The sequence below is a fragment of the Coregonus clupeaformis genome, chromosome 21, assembly GCF_020615455.1.
Source record: "Coregonus clupeaformis isolate EN_2021a chromosome 21, ASM2061545v1, whole genome shotgun sequence".
Classification (NCBI taxonomy): domain Eukaryota; kingdom Metazoa; phylum Chordata; class Actinopteri; order Salmoniformes; family Salmonidae; genus Coregonus; species Coregonus clupeaformis.
The window spans coordinates 32,754,245-32,771,113 of NC_059212.1; the positions used below are offsets into that span (position 1 = coordinate 32,754,245).

Consider the following 16,869-nt stretch of genomic DNA (forward strand, 5'->3'; position numbering starts at 1 on the left):
CATACTGCTTGTGTGCGGTAAAGAGGGGAGAAAACTGGGAGGTAGAGATGGAAGGGTTGGCTTGGGAGAGAGAGAAGGAAGGAAGGATTTAACTATACTTTATTTATTTTTGTGACTTGCAAACCTGCTGTAAAATGAAAAAGAGTTCTTGTTAGATTAGGAGAGGATGTTGAGTCCTTATTATTCCTTGTTTGTCATTATAGCTAAGATTCAATGGTGGTTATTGGTGAGAGTGGAGAGGGGCTCTACAGTGCCTTGCAAAAGTATTAATCCCCATTGGCGTTTTTCCTATTTTGTTGCATTACAACCTGTAATTTAAATTGATTTTTATTTGGATTTCAAGTAATGGACATACACAAAATAGTCCAAATTGGTGAAGTGAAATGAAAAAAATAACTTACACTGCTCAAAAAAATAAAGGGAACACTTAAACAACAAATCCTAGATCTGAATGAATGAAATAATCTTATTAAATACTTTTTTCTTTACATAGTTGAATGTGCTGACAACAAAATCACACAAAAATGATCAATGGAAATCTAATTTATCAACCCATGGAGGTCTGGATTTGGAGTCACCCTCAAAATTAAAGTGGAAAACCACACTACAGGCTGATCCAACTTTGATGTAATGTCCTTAAAACAAGTCAAATGAGGCTCAGTAGTGTGGGTGGCCTCCACGTGCCTGTATGACCTCCCTACAACACCTGGGCATGCTCCTGATGAGGTGGCGGATGGTCTCCTGAGGGATCTCCTCCCAGACCTGGACTAAAGCATCCGCCAACTCCTGGACAGTCTGTGGTGCAATGTGGCGTTGGTGGATGGAGCGAGACATGATGTCCCAGATGTGCTCAATTGGATTCAGGTCTGGGGAACGGGCGGGCCAGTCCATAGCATCAATGCCTTCCTCTTGCAGGAACTGCTGACACACTCCAGCCACATGAGGTCTAGCATTGTCTTGCATTAGGAGGAACCCAGGGCCAACCGCACCAGCATATGGTCTCACAAGGGGTCTGAGGATCTCATCTCGGTACCTAATGGCAGTCAGGCTACCTCTGGCGAGCACATGGAGGGCTGTGCGGCCCCCCAAATAAATGCCACCCCACACCATGACTGACCCACCGCCAAACCGGTCATGCTGGAGGATGTTGCAGGCAGCAGAACGTTCTCCACGGCGTCTCAGACTCTGTCACGTCTGTCACATGTGCCCAGTGTGAACCTGCTTTCATCTGTGAAGAGCACAGGGCGCAAGTGGCGAATTTGCCAATCTTGGTGTTCTCTGGCAAATGCCAAACGTCCTGCACGGTGTTGGGCTGTAAGCACAACCCCCACCTGTGGACGTCGGGCCCTCATACCACCCTCATGGAGTCTGTTTCTGACTGTTTGAGTAGACACATGCACATTTGTGGCCTGCTGGAGGTCATTTTGCAGGGCTCTGGCAGTGCTCCTCCTGCTCCTCCTTGCACAAAGGGAGAGGTAGCGGTCCTGCTGCTGGGTTGTTGCCCTCCTACAGACTCCTCCACGTCTCCTGATGTACTGGCCTGTCTCCTGGTAGCGCCTCCATGCTCTGGACACTACGCTGACAGACACAGCAAACCTTACATTTACATTTACATTTTAGTCATTTAGCAGACGCTCTTATCCAGAGCGACTTACAGTTAGTGATTACATATATTTTTTTATACTGGCCCCCCGTGGGAATCGAACCCACAACCCTGGCGTTGCAAACGCCATGCTCTATCAACTGAGCTACATCCCTGCCGGCCATTCCCTCCCCTACCCTGGACGACGCTGGGCCAATTGTGCGCCGCCCATGAGTCTCCCGGTCACGGCCGGCTGCGACAGAGCCTGGATTCGAACCAGGATCTCTAGTGGCACAGTTAGCACTGCGATGCAGTGCCTTAGACCACTGCGCCACTCAGGCCAGAAAAAAGCCAAACCTTCTTGCCACAGCTCGCATTGATGTGCCATCCTGGATGAGCTGCACTACCTGAGCCACTTGTGTGGGTTGTAGACTCCGTCTCATGCTACCACTAGAGTGAAAGCACCGCCAGCATTCAAAAGTGACCAAAACATCAGCCAGGAAGCATAGGAACTGAGAAGTGGTCTGTGGTCACCACCTGCAAAACCAGTCCTTTATTGGGGGTGTCTTGCTAATTGCCTATAATTTCCACCTGTTGTCTATTCCATTTGCACAACAGCATGTGAAATGTATTGTCAATCAGTGTTGCTTCCTAAGTGGACAGTTTGATTTCACAGAAGTGTGATTGACTTGGAGTTACATTGTGTTGTTTAAGTGTTCCCTTTATTTTTTGGAGCAGTGTATTTCAAAAGATTCGAAAAAATACATAACAGAAAAGTGGTGCGTGCATATGTATTCACCCCCTTTTGCTATGAAGCCCCTAAATAAGATCTGGTGCAACCAATTACCTTCAGAAGTCACATAATTAGTAAAATAAAGTCCACCTATGTGCAATCTAAGTGTCACATGATCTGTCACATGATCTCAGTATATTTATACACCTGTTCTGAAAGGCCCCAGAGTCTGCAACACCACTAAGCAAGGGGCACCACCAAGCAAGCGGCACCATGAAGACCAAGGAGCTCTCTAAACAGGTCAGGGACAAAGTTGTGGAGAAATACAGATATGGGTTGGGTTATAAAAAAATATCAGAAACTTTGAACATCCCACGGAGCACCATTAAATCCATTATAAAAAATTGAAAGAATATGGCACCACAACAAACCTGCCAAGAGAGGGCCGCCCACCAAAACTCACGGACCAGGCAAAGAGGGCATTAATCAGAGGCAACAAAGAGACCAAAGATAAACCTGAAGGAGTTGCAGAGCTCCACAGTGGAGATTGGAGTATCTGTCCATAGGACCACTTTAAGCCGTACACTCCACAGAGCTGGGCTTTACGGAAGAGTGGCCAGAAAAAAGCCATTGCTTAAAGAAAAAAGTAAGCAAACACGTTTGGTGTTCGCCAAAAGGCATGTGGGAGACTCCCCAAACATATGGAAGAAGGTACTCTGGTCAGATGAGACTAAAATTGAGTTTTTTGGCCATCAAGGAAAACGCTATGTCTGGCGCAAACCCAACACCTCTCATCACCCCGAGAACACCATCCCCACAATGAAGCATGGTGGTGGTAGCATCATGCTGTGGGGATGGTTTTCATCGGCAGGGACTGGGAAACTGGTCAGAAGGAATGATGGATGGCGCTAAATACAGGGAAATTCTTGAGGGAAACCTGTTTCAGTCTATCAGAGATTTGAGGCTGGGATGGAGGTTCACCTTCCAGCAGGACAATGACCCTAAGCATACTGCTAAAGCAACACTCGAGTGGTTTAAGGGGAAACATTTAAATGTCTTGGAATGGCCTAGTCAAAGCCCAGACCTCAATCCAATTGAGAATCTGTGGTATTACTTAAAGATTGCTGTACAGCAGCGGAACCCATCCAACTTGTGTACCTGGCGCCGACGAAGATGGCGGCCTCGCGACTAGCTCTTAGGAAACTTTGCAGTATTTTTTTTTAATGTATTTTTTAAAAACATTATTAGCTCAGAAAGTGTTTTGCATCATTACATACAGCCGGGAAAAACTATTGGATATCAGAGCGGCGGTAACTCACCAGCATTACGACCAGGAATACGACTTTCCCGAAGCAGATCCTTTGTTTGCTCTCCCCATGGCAACTGAACTGATTCCAGCGGCTGACCCAAAACATCGCCGGCGGAGGAGAGGCACTCAGAGCGGCCTGCTGGTCCGACTTAGGATGCGCGCACACCACCCACCGCTTCCAAGTATTCTACTCGCTAATCTTCAATCTTTGGTTAACAAAGTCGACAAACTACAGGCAAGGATTTCTTACCAGAGAGACATCAAGATCTGTAACATGCTCTGTTTCACGGAAACATGGCTCTCTTGGGATATTCTGTCAAAATCGGTCCAGCCAGATGGGTTCTTAGTTCATCGCGCAGACAAGAATAAATATCTCTCTGTGAAGCAGAATGGCGGAGGTGTGTGTTTCATAATTAACGACTCATGGTGTAATTGTAGTAACATAGAGGAACTCAAGTCTTTCTGTTCACCCGACCTAGAATTTCTCACAATCAAATGCCGACCGTATTATCTCCCAAGAGAATTCTCTTCGGTTATAGTCACATCCGTGTATATCCCCCCTCAAGCCGATACCACGACGGACCTCAAAGAATTTCACTGGACCTTATGCAAACTGGAAACCACATATCCTGAGGCTGCATTTATTGTAGCCGGGGATTTTAACAAAGCAAATTTGAGGACTAGGCTGCCGAAGTCCTATCAACATATCGACTGTTGTACTCGCGCTGCTAAAATCCTCGACCATTGCTATTCAAACTTCCGGGATGGTTATAAGGCCCTCCCTCGCCCTCCTTTTGGCAAATCTGACCACAACTCCATTTTGCTTCTCCCTTCCTATAGGCAGAAACTCAAACAGGAAGTACCCGTGCTAAGGACTATTCAACGCTGGTCTGACCAATCAGAATCCACGCTTCAAGATTGTTTTGATCATGCGGACTGGGATATGTTCAGGGTAGCTTCCGAAAATAATTTAAACATATACACTGAAACGGTGACAGAGTTTATCAGGAAGGTGATAGGTGATGTTGTGCCCACTGTGACTATTAAAACCTACCCTAACCAGAAACCGTGGATAGACTGCAGCATTCGCGCAAATCTGAAAGCACGAACAACCACATTCAACCATGGCAAGGTGACTGGGAATATGGCAGTATACAAACAGTGTAGCTACTCACTCCGCAAGGCAATTAAACTGGCAAAACATCAGTATAGAGACAAAGTGGAGTAGCAATTCAACGGCTCAGACACGAGACGTATGTGGCAGGGTCTACAGACAATCACAGACTACAAAAAGAAAACCAGCCACGTCGCCGACACGACGTCTCACTTCCAGACAACTAAACACCTTCTTCGCCCGCTTTGAGGATAACACAGTGCCACTGACGAGGCCCACTACCAAGGACTGTGGCCGACGTGATTAAGATATTTAAGCATGTTAACCCCCGCAAGGCTGCCGGCCCAGACGGCATCCCTAGCCGAATCCTCAGAGCATTCACAGACCAGCTGGCTGGTGTGTTCATGGACATATTCAATATCTCCCTTTCCCAGTCTGCTGTTCCCACATGCTTCAAGATGGCCACCATTGTTCCTGTACCCAAGAAAGCAAAGGTAACTGAACTAAATGACTATCGCCCTGTAGCACTCACCTCTGTCATCATGAAGTGCTTTGAGAGACTAGTCAAGGATCATATCACCTCTACCTTACCTGTCACCCTAGACATTTTACATTTTACATTTTAGTCATTTAGCAGACGGTCTTATCCAGAGCGACTTAGTTAGTGCATACTTTGTTTTTTTTTTTTTTTACAAAAAAAATTCATAGACCCACTTCAATTTGCTTACCGCCCCAATAGATCCACAGACGATGCAATTGTCATCACACTGCACACTGCCCTATCCCATCTGGACAAGAGGAATACCTATGTAAGAATGCTGTTCATTGACTATAGCTCAGCATTCAACACCATAGTACCCTCCAAGCTCATCATTAAGCTTGAGGCCCTGGGTCTGAACCCCGCCCTGTGCAACTGGGTCCTGGACTTCCTGACGGTCCACCCCCAGGTGGTGAAGGTAGGAAACAACATCTCCACTTCGCTGATCCTCAACACTTGGGCCCCACAAGGGTGCGTGCTCAGCCCCCTCCTGTACTCTCTGTTCATCCATGACTGCGTGGCCAAGCACGCCTCCAACTCAATCAGCAAGTTTGCAGACGACACAACAGTAGTAGGCTTGATGGTGCACCCCCCTATCCACATCGACGGGACCGCAGTGGAGAAGGTGGAAAGCTTCAAGTTCCTTAGCGTACACATCACCGACAAACTGAAATGGTCCACCCACGCAGACAGTGTAGTGAAGAAGGCGCAACAGAGCCTCTTCAACCTCATGAGGCTGAAGAAATGTGGCTTATCACCTAAAACCCTCACAAGCTTTTACAGATGCACAATTGAGAGCATCCTGTCTGGCTGTATCACCGCCTGGTACGGCAACTGCACCGCCCACAACCGCAGGGCTCTCCAGAGGGTGGTGCGGTCTGCCGAACGCATTACCGGGGGCAAACTACCCGCCCTCCAAGACACATACAGCACCCGATGTCACAGGAAGGCCAAAAAGATCATCAAGGATATCAACCACCCGAGCCACTGCCTGTTCACCCTGCTATCATCCAGAAGGCGAGGTCAGAACAGGTGCATCAAAGCTGGGACAGAGAGAATGAAAAACAGCTTCTATCTCAAGGCCATCAGACTGTTAAATAGCCATCACTAGCACATTAGAGGCTGCTGCTGCCTATTGAACTCACTGGCCACTTTAAGAAATGGAACACTAGTCACTTTAATAATGTTTACATATCTTGCACTACTCATCTCATATGTATATACTGCATTCTATTCTATAATATTATTCTGTATCTTAGTCCATGCCGCTCTGTCATTGCTTGTCCATATATGTATTTATTCTTAAATCCCATTCCTTACTTTTTTGTGTGTATTGGGTATATGTTGTGAAATTGTTAGATGTTAGAGTGTGTGTGGGGCCTCCACTCAGTCCACTTCAGTTTCTCGGTGGACCCACATTCACCAGTAGACCCCCACCAGCCACTATACAATTTAATTCACTAGGTAATACAAACTGACTACAGTACTTAAGTGGCAGTCTTCCTCCAATGTATGTACAATGACATAATTCACAGTCTTTTGGTACATTAGGAGAGGAGTTGGCGCTTAAAAGCCCTAAAAAGGCATAGCGCCTCAAAGTACAGAGAAGTACTTTGCTTTATGTTTTTTGTGTGTTCACTGTTAAGTGTCTGCTCAGCCCACATGCTCACATGCTCTATATAGAGTGGGGAGAACAAGTATTTGATACACTGCTGATTTTGCAGGTTTTCCTACTTACAAAGCATGTAGAGGTTTGTAATTTTTATCATAGGTACAATTCAACTGTGAGAGACGGAATCTAAAACAAAAAATCCAGAAAATGACATTGTATGATTTTTAAGTAATTCATTTGCATTTTATTGCATGACATAAGTATTTGATCACTTACCAACCAGTAAGAATTCCGGCTCTCACAGACCTGTTAGTTTTTCTTTAAGAAGCCCTCCTGTTCTCCACTCATTACCTGTATTAACTGCACCTGTTTGAACTCGTTACCTGTATAAAAGACACCTGTCCACACACTCAATCAAACAGACTCTAACCTCTCCACAATGGCCAAGACCAGAGAGCTGTGTAAGGGCATCAGGGATAAAATTGCACAAGGCTGGGATGGGCTACAGGACAATAGGCAAACAGCTTGGTGAGAAGGCAACAACTGTTGGCGCAATTATTAGAAAATGGAAGAAGTTCAAGATGACTGTCAATCACCCTCGGTCTGGGGCTCCATGCAAGATCTCACCTCGTGGGACATCAATGATCATGAGGAAGGTGATAGCACAAACTGGTTCACAACAAAACATGAGATAAAAACATTTTTTTTTTTTTTTCACTTCACCAATTTTGACTATTTTGTGTATGTCCATTACATGAAATCCAAATAAAAATCAATTTAAATTACAGGTTGTAATGCAACAAAATAGGAAAAATACCAAGGGGGATGAATACTTTTGCAAGGCACTGTATGTGTATGTTTTGTATTGTTAATTAATTTGTATAAAATCTTACAAAAAATGTTTTTATGTTTGGACTGTACCTGCTGAAGACTGAGTGCTGTTGTGATTGTCTCCTCTGTGTTTTCCTATGTTGTTTTGTTTAAATGCATGCCATCCCCAGACTGTTGACCGCTATTGTGTCTCCCTCCCTCCCTCCCTCCCTCCCTCGGTCCAGTTGTCTGCTGTATAAGCATGTGGCGATGGACAGGTTGAGCTCTGTGCTGGGCTCGCAGGGCCAGTTCTCCAGCCGGAGGAGACGCAGGAGGAGACAGGCCCGTGTACGCCGGCCCACACCAGACCACCCTGACATGGCCTCTCTCACCGGGAGACAGGTGGGTCTAGGTCTGGGGCTTTGCTGAGGCCTCGCTCACTCACACACACACACACACAAACACTCGCACACATACACACGCACGCTTGCACATACGCACACACACAAACATGCTCACAAACATACTTTTTGTTGGTATGATTAGGATAGTTTATCGCTAAAAAACTATTTTATAGTTTGACGGTATATTTATAGTGTGACACTGGGAGAATGTATCTGAGCTCCCCTATGTCTGTGTGTGTCCTGTAGGCCCAGTTACAGCTGAACCTGCGTGTGTCTCGCCCCGGTCCCTACATCCTGGTCCTGGAGTATGCCAGCGAGGTGGACACAGTCCAGAACGTCAACCTCATCATCATTGGCCAATCAGAGAGCCAGATCCAGGCCAGAGCCAACATCTACAGCTGCCAATACAGGTTTGTGTGTTTACTATATGTGTGTGTATGCATGAGTGCATAATTCATTCCTTTCCTTCTTGAACACAAGATATTGTTTTTATACACTGCTCAAAAAAATAAAGGGAACACTAAAATAACACATCCTAGATCTGAATGAATGAAATAATCTTATTAAATACTTTTTTCTTTACATAGTTGAATGTGCTGACAACAAAATCACACAAAAATTATCAATGGAAATCAAATGTATCAACCCATGGAGGTCTGGATTTGAAATTAAAGTGGAAAACCACACTACAGGCTGATCCAACTTTGATGTAATGTCCTTAAAACAAGTCAAATGAGGCTCAGTAGTGTGTGTGGCCTCCACGTGCCTGTATGACCTCCCTACAACGCCTGGGCATGCTCCTGATGAGGTGGCGGATGGTCTCCTGAGGGATCTCCTCCCAGACCTGGACTAAAGCATCCGCCAACTCCTGGACAGTCTGTGGTGCAACGTGGCGTTGGTGGATGGAGCGAGACATGATGTCCCAGATGTGCTCAATTGGATTCAGGTCTGGGGAACGGGCGGGCCAGTCCATAGCATCAATGCCTTCCTCTTGCAGGAACTGCTGACACACTCCAGCCACATGAGGTCTAGCATTGTCTTGCATTAGGAGGAACCCAGGGCCAACCGCACCAGCATATGGTCTCACAAGGGGTCTGAGGATCTCATCTCGGTACCTAATGGCAGTCAGGCTACCTCTGGCGATCACATGGAGGGCTGTGCGGCCCCCCAAAGAAATGCCACCCCACACCATGACTGACCCACCGCCAAACCGGTCATGCTGGAGGATGTTGCAGGCAGCAGAACGTTCTCCACGGCGTCTCCAGACTCTGTCACGTCTGTCACATGTGCTCAGTGTGAACCTGCTTTCATCTGTGAAGAGCACAGGGCGCCAGTGGCGAATTTGCCAATCTTGGTGTTCTCTGGCAAATGCCAAACGTCCTGCACGGTGTTGGGCTGTAAGCACAACCCTCACCTGTGGACGTCGGGCCCTCATACCACCCTTATGGAGTCTGTTTCTGACCGTTTGAGCAGACACATGCACATTTGTGGCCTGCTGGAGGTCATTTTTCAGGGCTCTGGCAGTGCTCCTCCTGCTCCTCCTTGCACAAAGGCGGAGGTAGCAGTCCTGCTGCTGGGTTGTTGCCCTCCTACGGCCTCCTCCACATCTCTTGATGTACTGGCCTGTCTCCTGGTAGCGCCTCCATGCTCTGGACACTAGGCTGACAGACACAGCAAACCTTCTTGCCACAGCTCGCATTAATGTGCCATCCTGGATGAGCTGCACTACCTGAGCGACTTGTGTGGGTTGTAGACTCCGTCTCATGCTACCACTAGAGTGAAAGCACCGCCAGCATTCAAAAGTGACCAAAACATCAGCCAGGAAGCATAGGAACTGAGAAGTGGTCTGTGGTCACCACCTGCAAAACCAGTCCTTTATTGGGGGTGTCTTGCTAATTGCCTATAATTTCCACCTGTTGTCTATTCCATTTGCACAACAGCATGTGAAATGTATTGTCAATCAGTGTTGCTTCCTAAGTGGACAGTTTGATTTCACAGAAGTGTGATTGACTTGGAGTTACATTGGGTTGTTTAAGTGTTCCCTTTATTTTGTTGAGCAGTGTAGTATGTACTCGAGAGGCATTTTTGGCAAGTCATTTGTGTGTCATTTGTGTAATAAACCTGTTTTAATGCAGCTCTCCAGCTCTATAATGCCATTGATCATTGAGGGTGTTTAACCAATACAGCTTCCTGTGTCGGAGTGTGGTGGTAGATGGAATCAATCGCATGGCAGTGTTCCAGTTTACCCATAAGGCCAAACTCCTTCTCCAGACCTCCACAGCCTCACTGCTGCTGGTGAGAAAGAACTACGCCTCTCATTGCATGACAATAACTTGTGCCACTTCTTCTGCTTTGTCGTCCATTTCTTATATTGAAGTGTGCATATTATTTAGTAAGTGGAAGGGTACCGTCCCTATAAGCAAGTTTATAAAGCGAATTTATATAAAAATGAAATACTTCTATTAACTGTATATTCCTCTCAGTATAAAGTGTATGCAGTGCCTGCGGAGGAGTTCTCCATGGACTATGTGGACCCCAAGGTGCTCTGTGTATCTGTCCATGGACGCTTCACTGAGGACAGGTAAGCCATTTTACCTAATAATACTATGTTGTAATGCCAGAGGACTTTAAGTGACTTCTACATTTTATTTACGTCATTTAGCAGACGCTCTTATCCAGAGCGACTTACAGTTAGTGAGTGCATACATTTTCATACTGGCCCCCCGTGGGAATCGAACCCACAACCCTGGCGTTGCAAACGCCATGCTCTACCAAATGAGATACACGGGCCTAACACTCTCTAAAATAGACAGCTGGTACCTTTGACAACTAGTCATCAGCAAAAATTGGCAAACATGGCAGTAAAGGTAGTGTTTGTATTTTACAGGTTGAGGGCTGTTCAACCAGTACCTCTTTCTCTGGGGGTAGATACTAGCTGTTGTATTGCAGATACTTATCTTCCACACATCTGTTTTCCAGGTGTGATTCCATGCATTCCTCAGGCAGAGCACAGAGTCACTTACCTGAGGCTGTCTGATCTATGGGCCAACCTCTCACTTTCCCCTCTCACTCTTCCTCTCCTAACCCCTCTCCTAACCCCTCTCCTAACCCCTCTCCTAACCCCTCTCCCTTTCCTGACCCCTTTCCTAACCCCTCTCCTAACCCCTTTCCCTCTCCTATCCCCTCTCCACTCTCCCCTCTCCTATCCCCTCTCCCCACACACCTCTGTTCTCCACCCAGCACAAGTAGTACCTGTTTCCTTCTAACTACTTAAATTGCGCTTGATTAAGCTTGCCTGGTGCAATGGAACCAATGGAATAGTCCCAAAAGTGCAAATCGGCACTCTGGCCAGGCTTAATCGAACCCTCAAAGTATATGAAAGAAAACAAATCCTATTTGAACCCAGGTCTGACAGCCATGGACCACGCCAGGATTTACTACCATGTTTGCTTCTGATGACTCGCTGTTAACAGCACCAGTCCAGTTATTGTACAGCTGGTTTTTACAGGCTGTTTTTACTCCACTTTCCCTACTGTAAACTTACTGCCTGCCTGGCTCCACTATTGTTGAAGGCAATTAGCAAGTTAATATTTTATTGAAAATAAATAGTGAAAGTGAGGGAAAGAACCCTATTGTCAAGACATTTTAAATAACTCAGTTGTTTGATGGTGATGGTTTATACACATTACAAAAAGCCTTTCCTTTCATGGTGCTCTGCTGTTTCCACTAAAACAAATAAGGAGGGAAACCATTAAAAGATCAGCCCCACATCAGGCCTGAGAAAACAAAAAGCTTGCCATGTGTTGGTGATAAGAGCATTGATAAGGACTTAAAACTGAGAAAAGAAAGAGTGAGCCTTTGACTAATAGGGAAGTTTTGTCAGATCGTGAAAGGAGTCAGGCTCCAGTAAAAGAGGAAGGAAGAGAAAGAGAGAGATAACCTTTTACTGCAGTGGGCTATATCAGGGTCACACAGAGTGTTTCTTGGTAGTCTTAAACAAATCTACTTTGAAACAAAAGTATACACCTTAAAATAGAAGGTACCTGTGCCATGTCAGATATAGAGTTGAAATGTATTCAGTTTTGAGTTCGCATTCCAATATTACGCTTTATATATGCTGAACAAGAATATAAACGCAACATGTAAAGTGTTGGTCCCATGTTTCATGAGCTGAAATAAAAGATCCCAGAACTGTTCCAGCCACACAAAAAACGAATTTCTCATTTTCCAAGATAATCTATCCACCTGACAGGTGTAGAAGCTGATTAAACAGCATGATCATTACACAGGTGCACCTTGTGCTGGGGACAATAAAAGGCCACTCTAATATGTGCAGTTTTGTCACACAACACAATGACAAAGATGTCTCAAGTTTTGAGGGAGCGTGCAATTGGCATGCTGACTGCAGAAATGTCCACCAGAGTGGTTGCCAGAGAATTGAATGTTAATTTCTCTACCATAAGCCGCCTCCAACGTCGTTTTAGAGAATTTGGCAGTATGTCCAACCGGCCTCACAACCGCAGACCATGCCAGCCCAGGACCTCCACATCCGGCTTTTTCACCTGTGGGATCGTCTGTGACCAGCCACCTGGACAGCTGATGAAACTGAGGAGTATTTCTGCCTGTAATGAAGTACTTTTGTGGGGAGAAACTCATTCTGATTGGCTGGGCCTGGCTCCCCAGTGGGTGGGCCTATGCCCTCCCAGGCCTACCTATGGCTGCGCCCCTGCCCAGTCATGTGAAATCCGTAGATTAGGGCCTAATTAATTTATTTCAATTGACTGATTTCCTTTATATGAACTGTAACTCAGTAAAATCGTTGAAATTGTTGCATGTTGCGTTTTATATTTGTGTTCAGTATACATCACAGAAGACTGAAATATAACAATACTATTTCACATAAACACTGGATTTTCATCGGGAAAAAAACTAACAATGTTTATTAATTATGAAATTATGAAAAGTATTAACTCATTCCACCCATGAGGCCAATAGCTAATTTGACTGCAAGAAAGGGCTACGGGGCTAAATATTAAGTCTTTAGGGGATTGCAGCGGGATCAGTGGGTTCGCTGTGTGTGTGTGTGTGTGTGTGTGGTGTGAGTAATTTAGTTGGGATTTCTATACATTGATTAGAGAGAATGTGATAGTTATATGATGTCTTCATATGAAAGCTGCTTACGCAAGATTTCACAGGTCACAACCATTAACTGATCACTGACCCTGGTAATAACCAGTCACAGTGTTTCCCAGTAGTGCTTGGCAAACACTCCAGAAGCCCTCAGAGGCTGCATCTGAAATGGGCCCTGGTCAAAAGTATACTCTTAAAGAAAAAGGTGCTATCTAGAACCAATAAAGGTACTTTGGCTGAACCCTTTGAAGAACCCTTTTTTGTTCCAGGTAGAACCCTTTTAGGTTCTGTGTAGAACCCTTTCCACAGAGGTTTCTACATGGAACCCAAAAGAGTTCTGCCTGGAACCAAAAAGGGTTCTATCTGGAACCAAAAAAGGTTATCCTATGGGGACAGTAGAGGAACCCTTTTGGAACCCTTTTTTCTAAGACTGTAATGCACTATATATAGGGAATTGGGTGTCATTTTAGACTAAGGTTGCTCTAACCAACCTTCACCTCATCTGTTCTGTTCCCCCTCCTCCCATCTCTCCCTCCCTCCAGTCAGTACTGTGTTCCCAGCCAGTACGACAGGCCCTCCTCAGCTCTGGTTCTGGACGCAGCTCGTGACGGGCGCCTCTCCTCCCACTGGGTCGTCCCCCAGCAGAGGGAGATTGAGGAGTGGAGACAGAGACGACAGTCAGGGGCAGGGGGGTTCCCTCTCCCTGGAGTTCAGAGTGAAGGGGTACTACTCAAATCTCCCCAGGTACATGCATGGAGATGGCCCACATAATGCTGCTGCTGCTGCTTGGAGTGGGACCTGGCACTGGAAAGCATGTGGGGCTTCACTAACATTAATGGCAGTAACTCTGACATCTATAGTTATAAATATATTATAGATGTATGTTAGATAATGAGCATGTTTTAAATGATGCAAACACACTTTCACTCATCTCTTATCTCTTATCGTATACTGTCTCTGTGGTATTGACTAGAGGATATTTCTCAACATGTGTTCATCCTGTGTTGTGTTCCTCCAGACTGAGATCAGTTTCAGTGCCAGAGTGGCAGCTCCTGGCAGGTATGTGTTTGTGGTCCACTACTGTCAACCTGAACACACCACCTTCCCTGTAGAGGTACGGGTGGATGCCGGACACACCTGGACCGGTGAGTTTGGTGAGCAATGTACAGTGAGGGAAAAACGTTTTTGATCCCCTGTTGATTTTGTACGTTTGCCCACTGACAAAGAAATGATCGGTCTATAATTTTAATGGTAGGTTTATTTGAACAGTGAGAGACAGAATAACAACAAAAAAATCCAGAAAAACGCATGTCAAAAATGTTATAAATTGATTTGCATTTTAATGAGGGAAATAAGTATTTGACCCCTCTGCAAAACATGACTTACCGGTAGTACTTGGTGGCAAAACCCTTGTTGGCAATCACAGAGTTCAGACGTTTCTTGTAGTTGGCCACCAGGTTTGCACACATCTCAGGAGGGATTTTGTCCCACTCCTCTTTGCAGATCTTCTCCAAGTCATTAAGGTTTCGAGGCTGACGTTTGGCAACTCGAACCTTCAGCTCCCTTCACAGATTTTCTATGGGATTAAGGTCTGGAGACTGGCTAGGCCACTCCAGGACCTTAATGTGCTCCTTCTTGAGCCACTCCTTTGTTGCCTTGGCCGTGTGTTTTGAGTCATTGTCATGCTGGAATACCCATCCAGGACCCATTTTCAATGCCCTGGCTGAGGGAAGGAGGTTCTCACCCAAGATTTGACGGTGGCGCAACTGATGTCTCTTATCTTCTCTATACCCCCTTTCCTCTTTCTACTCCTCCCTCTCTCTACTGACTTTCAATCTTTTTGCCTACCTCCCTCTCCCTCCTTTACCCTACCGCTGCTCCTCCCCCACCTCCCTCTCTCCCCCCAGGCTTTGTGAACGCCTCCTTCTGCCCTGGTGTCTCTTGCTGCAGGGAGGTGGTCATCGCTGAGAGGCGCATCGCTCTGGACCTTCCCCAGCAAGACGTGGCCATCTCTCTCAAGGTTCCACCCGGGAAGACCCTCACTCTGGTCAGTCACATACAATATGTTGGTCAGTCATGGTCACTGGGTCAATTACTTACTGTGGCTATGTTCCAATGTCTATACTAGCATACCACTTAGAATGCATGCCGAAATTGTTGCTTCATTCCAAGAAGCATGTTAATGTGGATCGTAGAACAGAACAGAGACAGTTTGTCAGTTGATCATCTTTGCCCATAGTGTAAGGTGGCGAACAGACATTCCTGTCCTGAAGAAAACCCAGACTAGGCCTGTGTGGTGATGCCTGTATTGTAATTCAGGAGGATTTAGAAGCCAATAATCTAGGCCTTTAGTATGCTGTATTAGAGGTTTACCAGGTTGGCACTGTGACACTCTCTCCTCCGTGTTATATCATGTCCCAAACAACAACAATGGGGCCTGTTTTCTACCTGGCAACACCCCACTCCACCCTATTAGAGCTCTCCAACCCAGTAACAAAGTGAAACACATAGCTAAGTTTGCATTTGCTGTAGGGCAGGGGTAGGCAACTAGATTCAGATGCGGGCCGATTCTTTGGTCGGAGCGGATGGTCGGGGGGCCGGAACATAATTATAATACATTGTACACTGCAAATTGACCAAAACTAAGCCCAAAAAGAGATTGTATTTGAAAATAACAGTCATTTCATACCTTGATTACATTGAGACAAGATCACATACTGAATGTTTATTTTATTTTATTTGTGGGAATACTTGGGGACAGATTTCCTAAATAAACTAATTTTTAGCTGGATTCCTGGTGATTTTAGTCTTTTTTTTAAACCCAAAACTACCTCCCCCCCCTGTTTCTTAAGCTATGATAAGTGTCAAAGTGGAAGTTTTCAGAGAGATAAGCCTACAGCATTGTTGTTTGGTTTTGACTAGATCTGTTATGTTTTGTTCCATTTCTTCAGGATTATATCTTGGTGGTTCCTGACGATAGTTACACCCCTGATCTACTGAAAGAGAAGCCACTGGATAAGTCATCTGATTTCACCAGGCAGTGTGAAGGACAAGGCTTTTTTATAGAGTAAGTATTCAGTTCACTGACAGTGTTCTCAAAACTTAGCTCTAGCAAAACAACCTTTCTTGTGGAATGGGATCAACTGCTTTGCTGAGTGATTTGAAGATTAGATAAATGAGTATGATTGATATTGTAGGATCATATATAATGTTTATTTGAAACCTAACTATATTTGAGGTATTCGCTTCCTATACTAATATATTACCAAATTACCAGAATATCCTTCCTAGAGAATCCCATCCACAATACCGTCCTTGGATGTTATACTTAATAAAGCCTTCTGGTGGTTAGGATGTAAAATACAAAATGTTGATCAGTGGTGAATTTTCCAATCATTTACAAGCTTTTACAATACATGTTAAAGGTAGACTCAGCGATATGATGTAGATGCAGAAAGTAAACAGCATAGTGGGCCAATTTCTGCAACAACTCTGCTGTTTTGGTGCCCTGGCTACCATGCTCTGAACAGCGTGAGGCAAACCCGTGCACATGCGCAGATACTGTGTGTGACTGTGTGAGAGCGAAGTCTTGCATCTCGCTCATCTCAGTATCTGCGGTGTTGCTCATGGCAACATC

At 45.4% G+C, this 16,869-nt stretch overlaps 1 protein-coding gene across 5 annotated transcripts in view; it reads left to right on the forward strand.

The window, feature by feature from the left end:
- The window catches only part of LOC121535295 (laminin subunit alpha-3), a 140,032-nt gene that overhangs the window by 96,653 nt on the left and 26,510 nt on the right, over positions 1 to 16,869 (forward strand). For all 5 annotated transcript variants that reach the window (XM_041842205.2, XM_041842206.2, XM_041842208.2 and 2 more), the window contains 8 exons: positions 7,944 to 8,100; positions 8,349 to 8,512; positions 10,289 to 10,397; positions 10,586 to 10,683; positions 13,775 to 13,976; positions 14,251 to 14,377; positions 15,140 to 15,279; positions 16,184 to 16,299. In XM_041842205.2, coding sequence (XP_041698139.2) covers positions 7,944 to 8,100; positions 8,349 to 8,512; positions 10,289 to 10,397; positions 10,586 to 10,683; positions 13,775 to 13,976; positions 14,251 to 14,377; positions 15,140 to 15,279; positions 16,184 to 16,299 — 1,113 coding nt within the window. The remainder of the gene's footprint in view (positions 1 to 7,943; positions 8,101 to 8,348; positions 8,513 to 10,288; positions 10,398 to 10,585; positions 10,684 to 13,774; positions 13,977 to 14,250; positions 14,378 to 15,139; positions 15,280 to 16,183; positions 16,300 to 16,869) is intronic.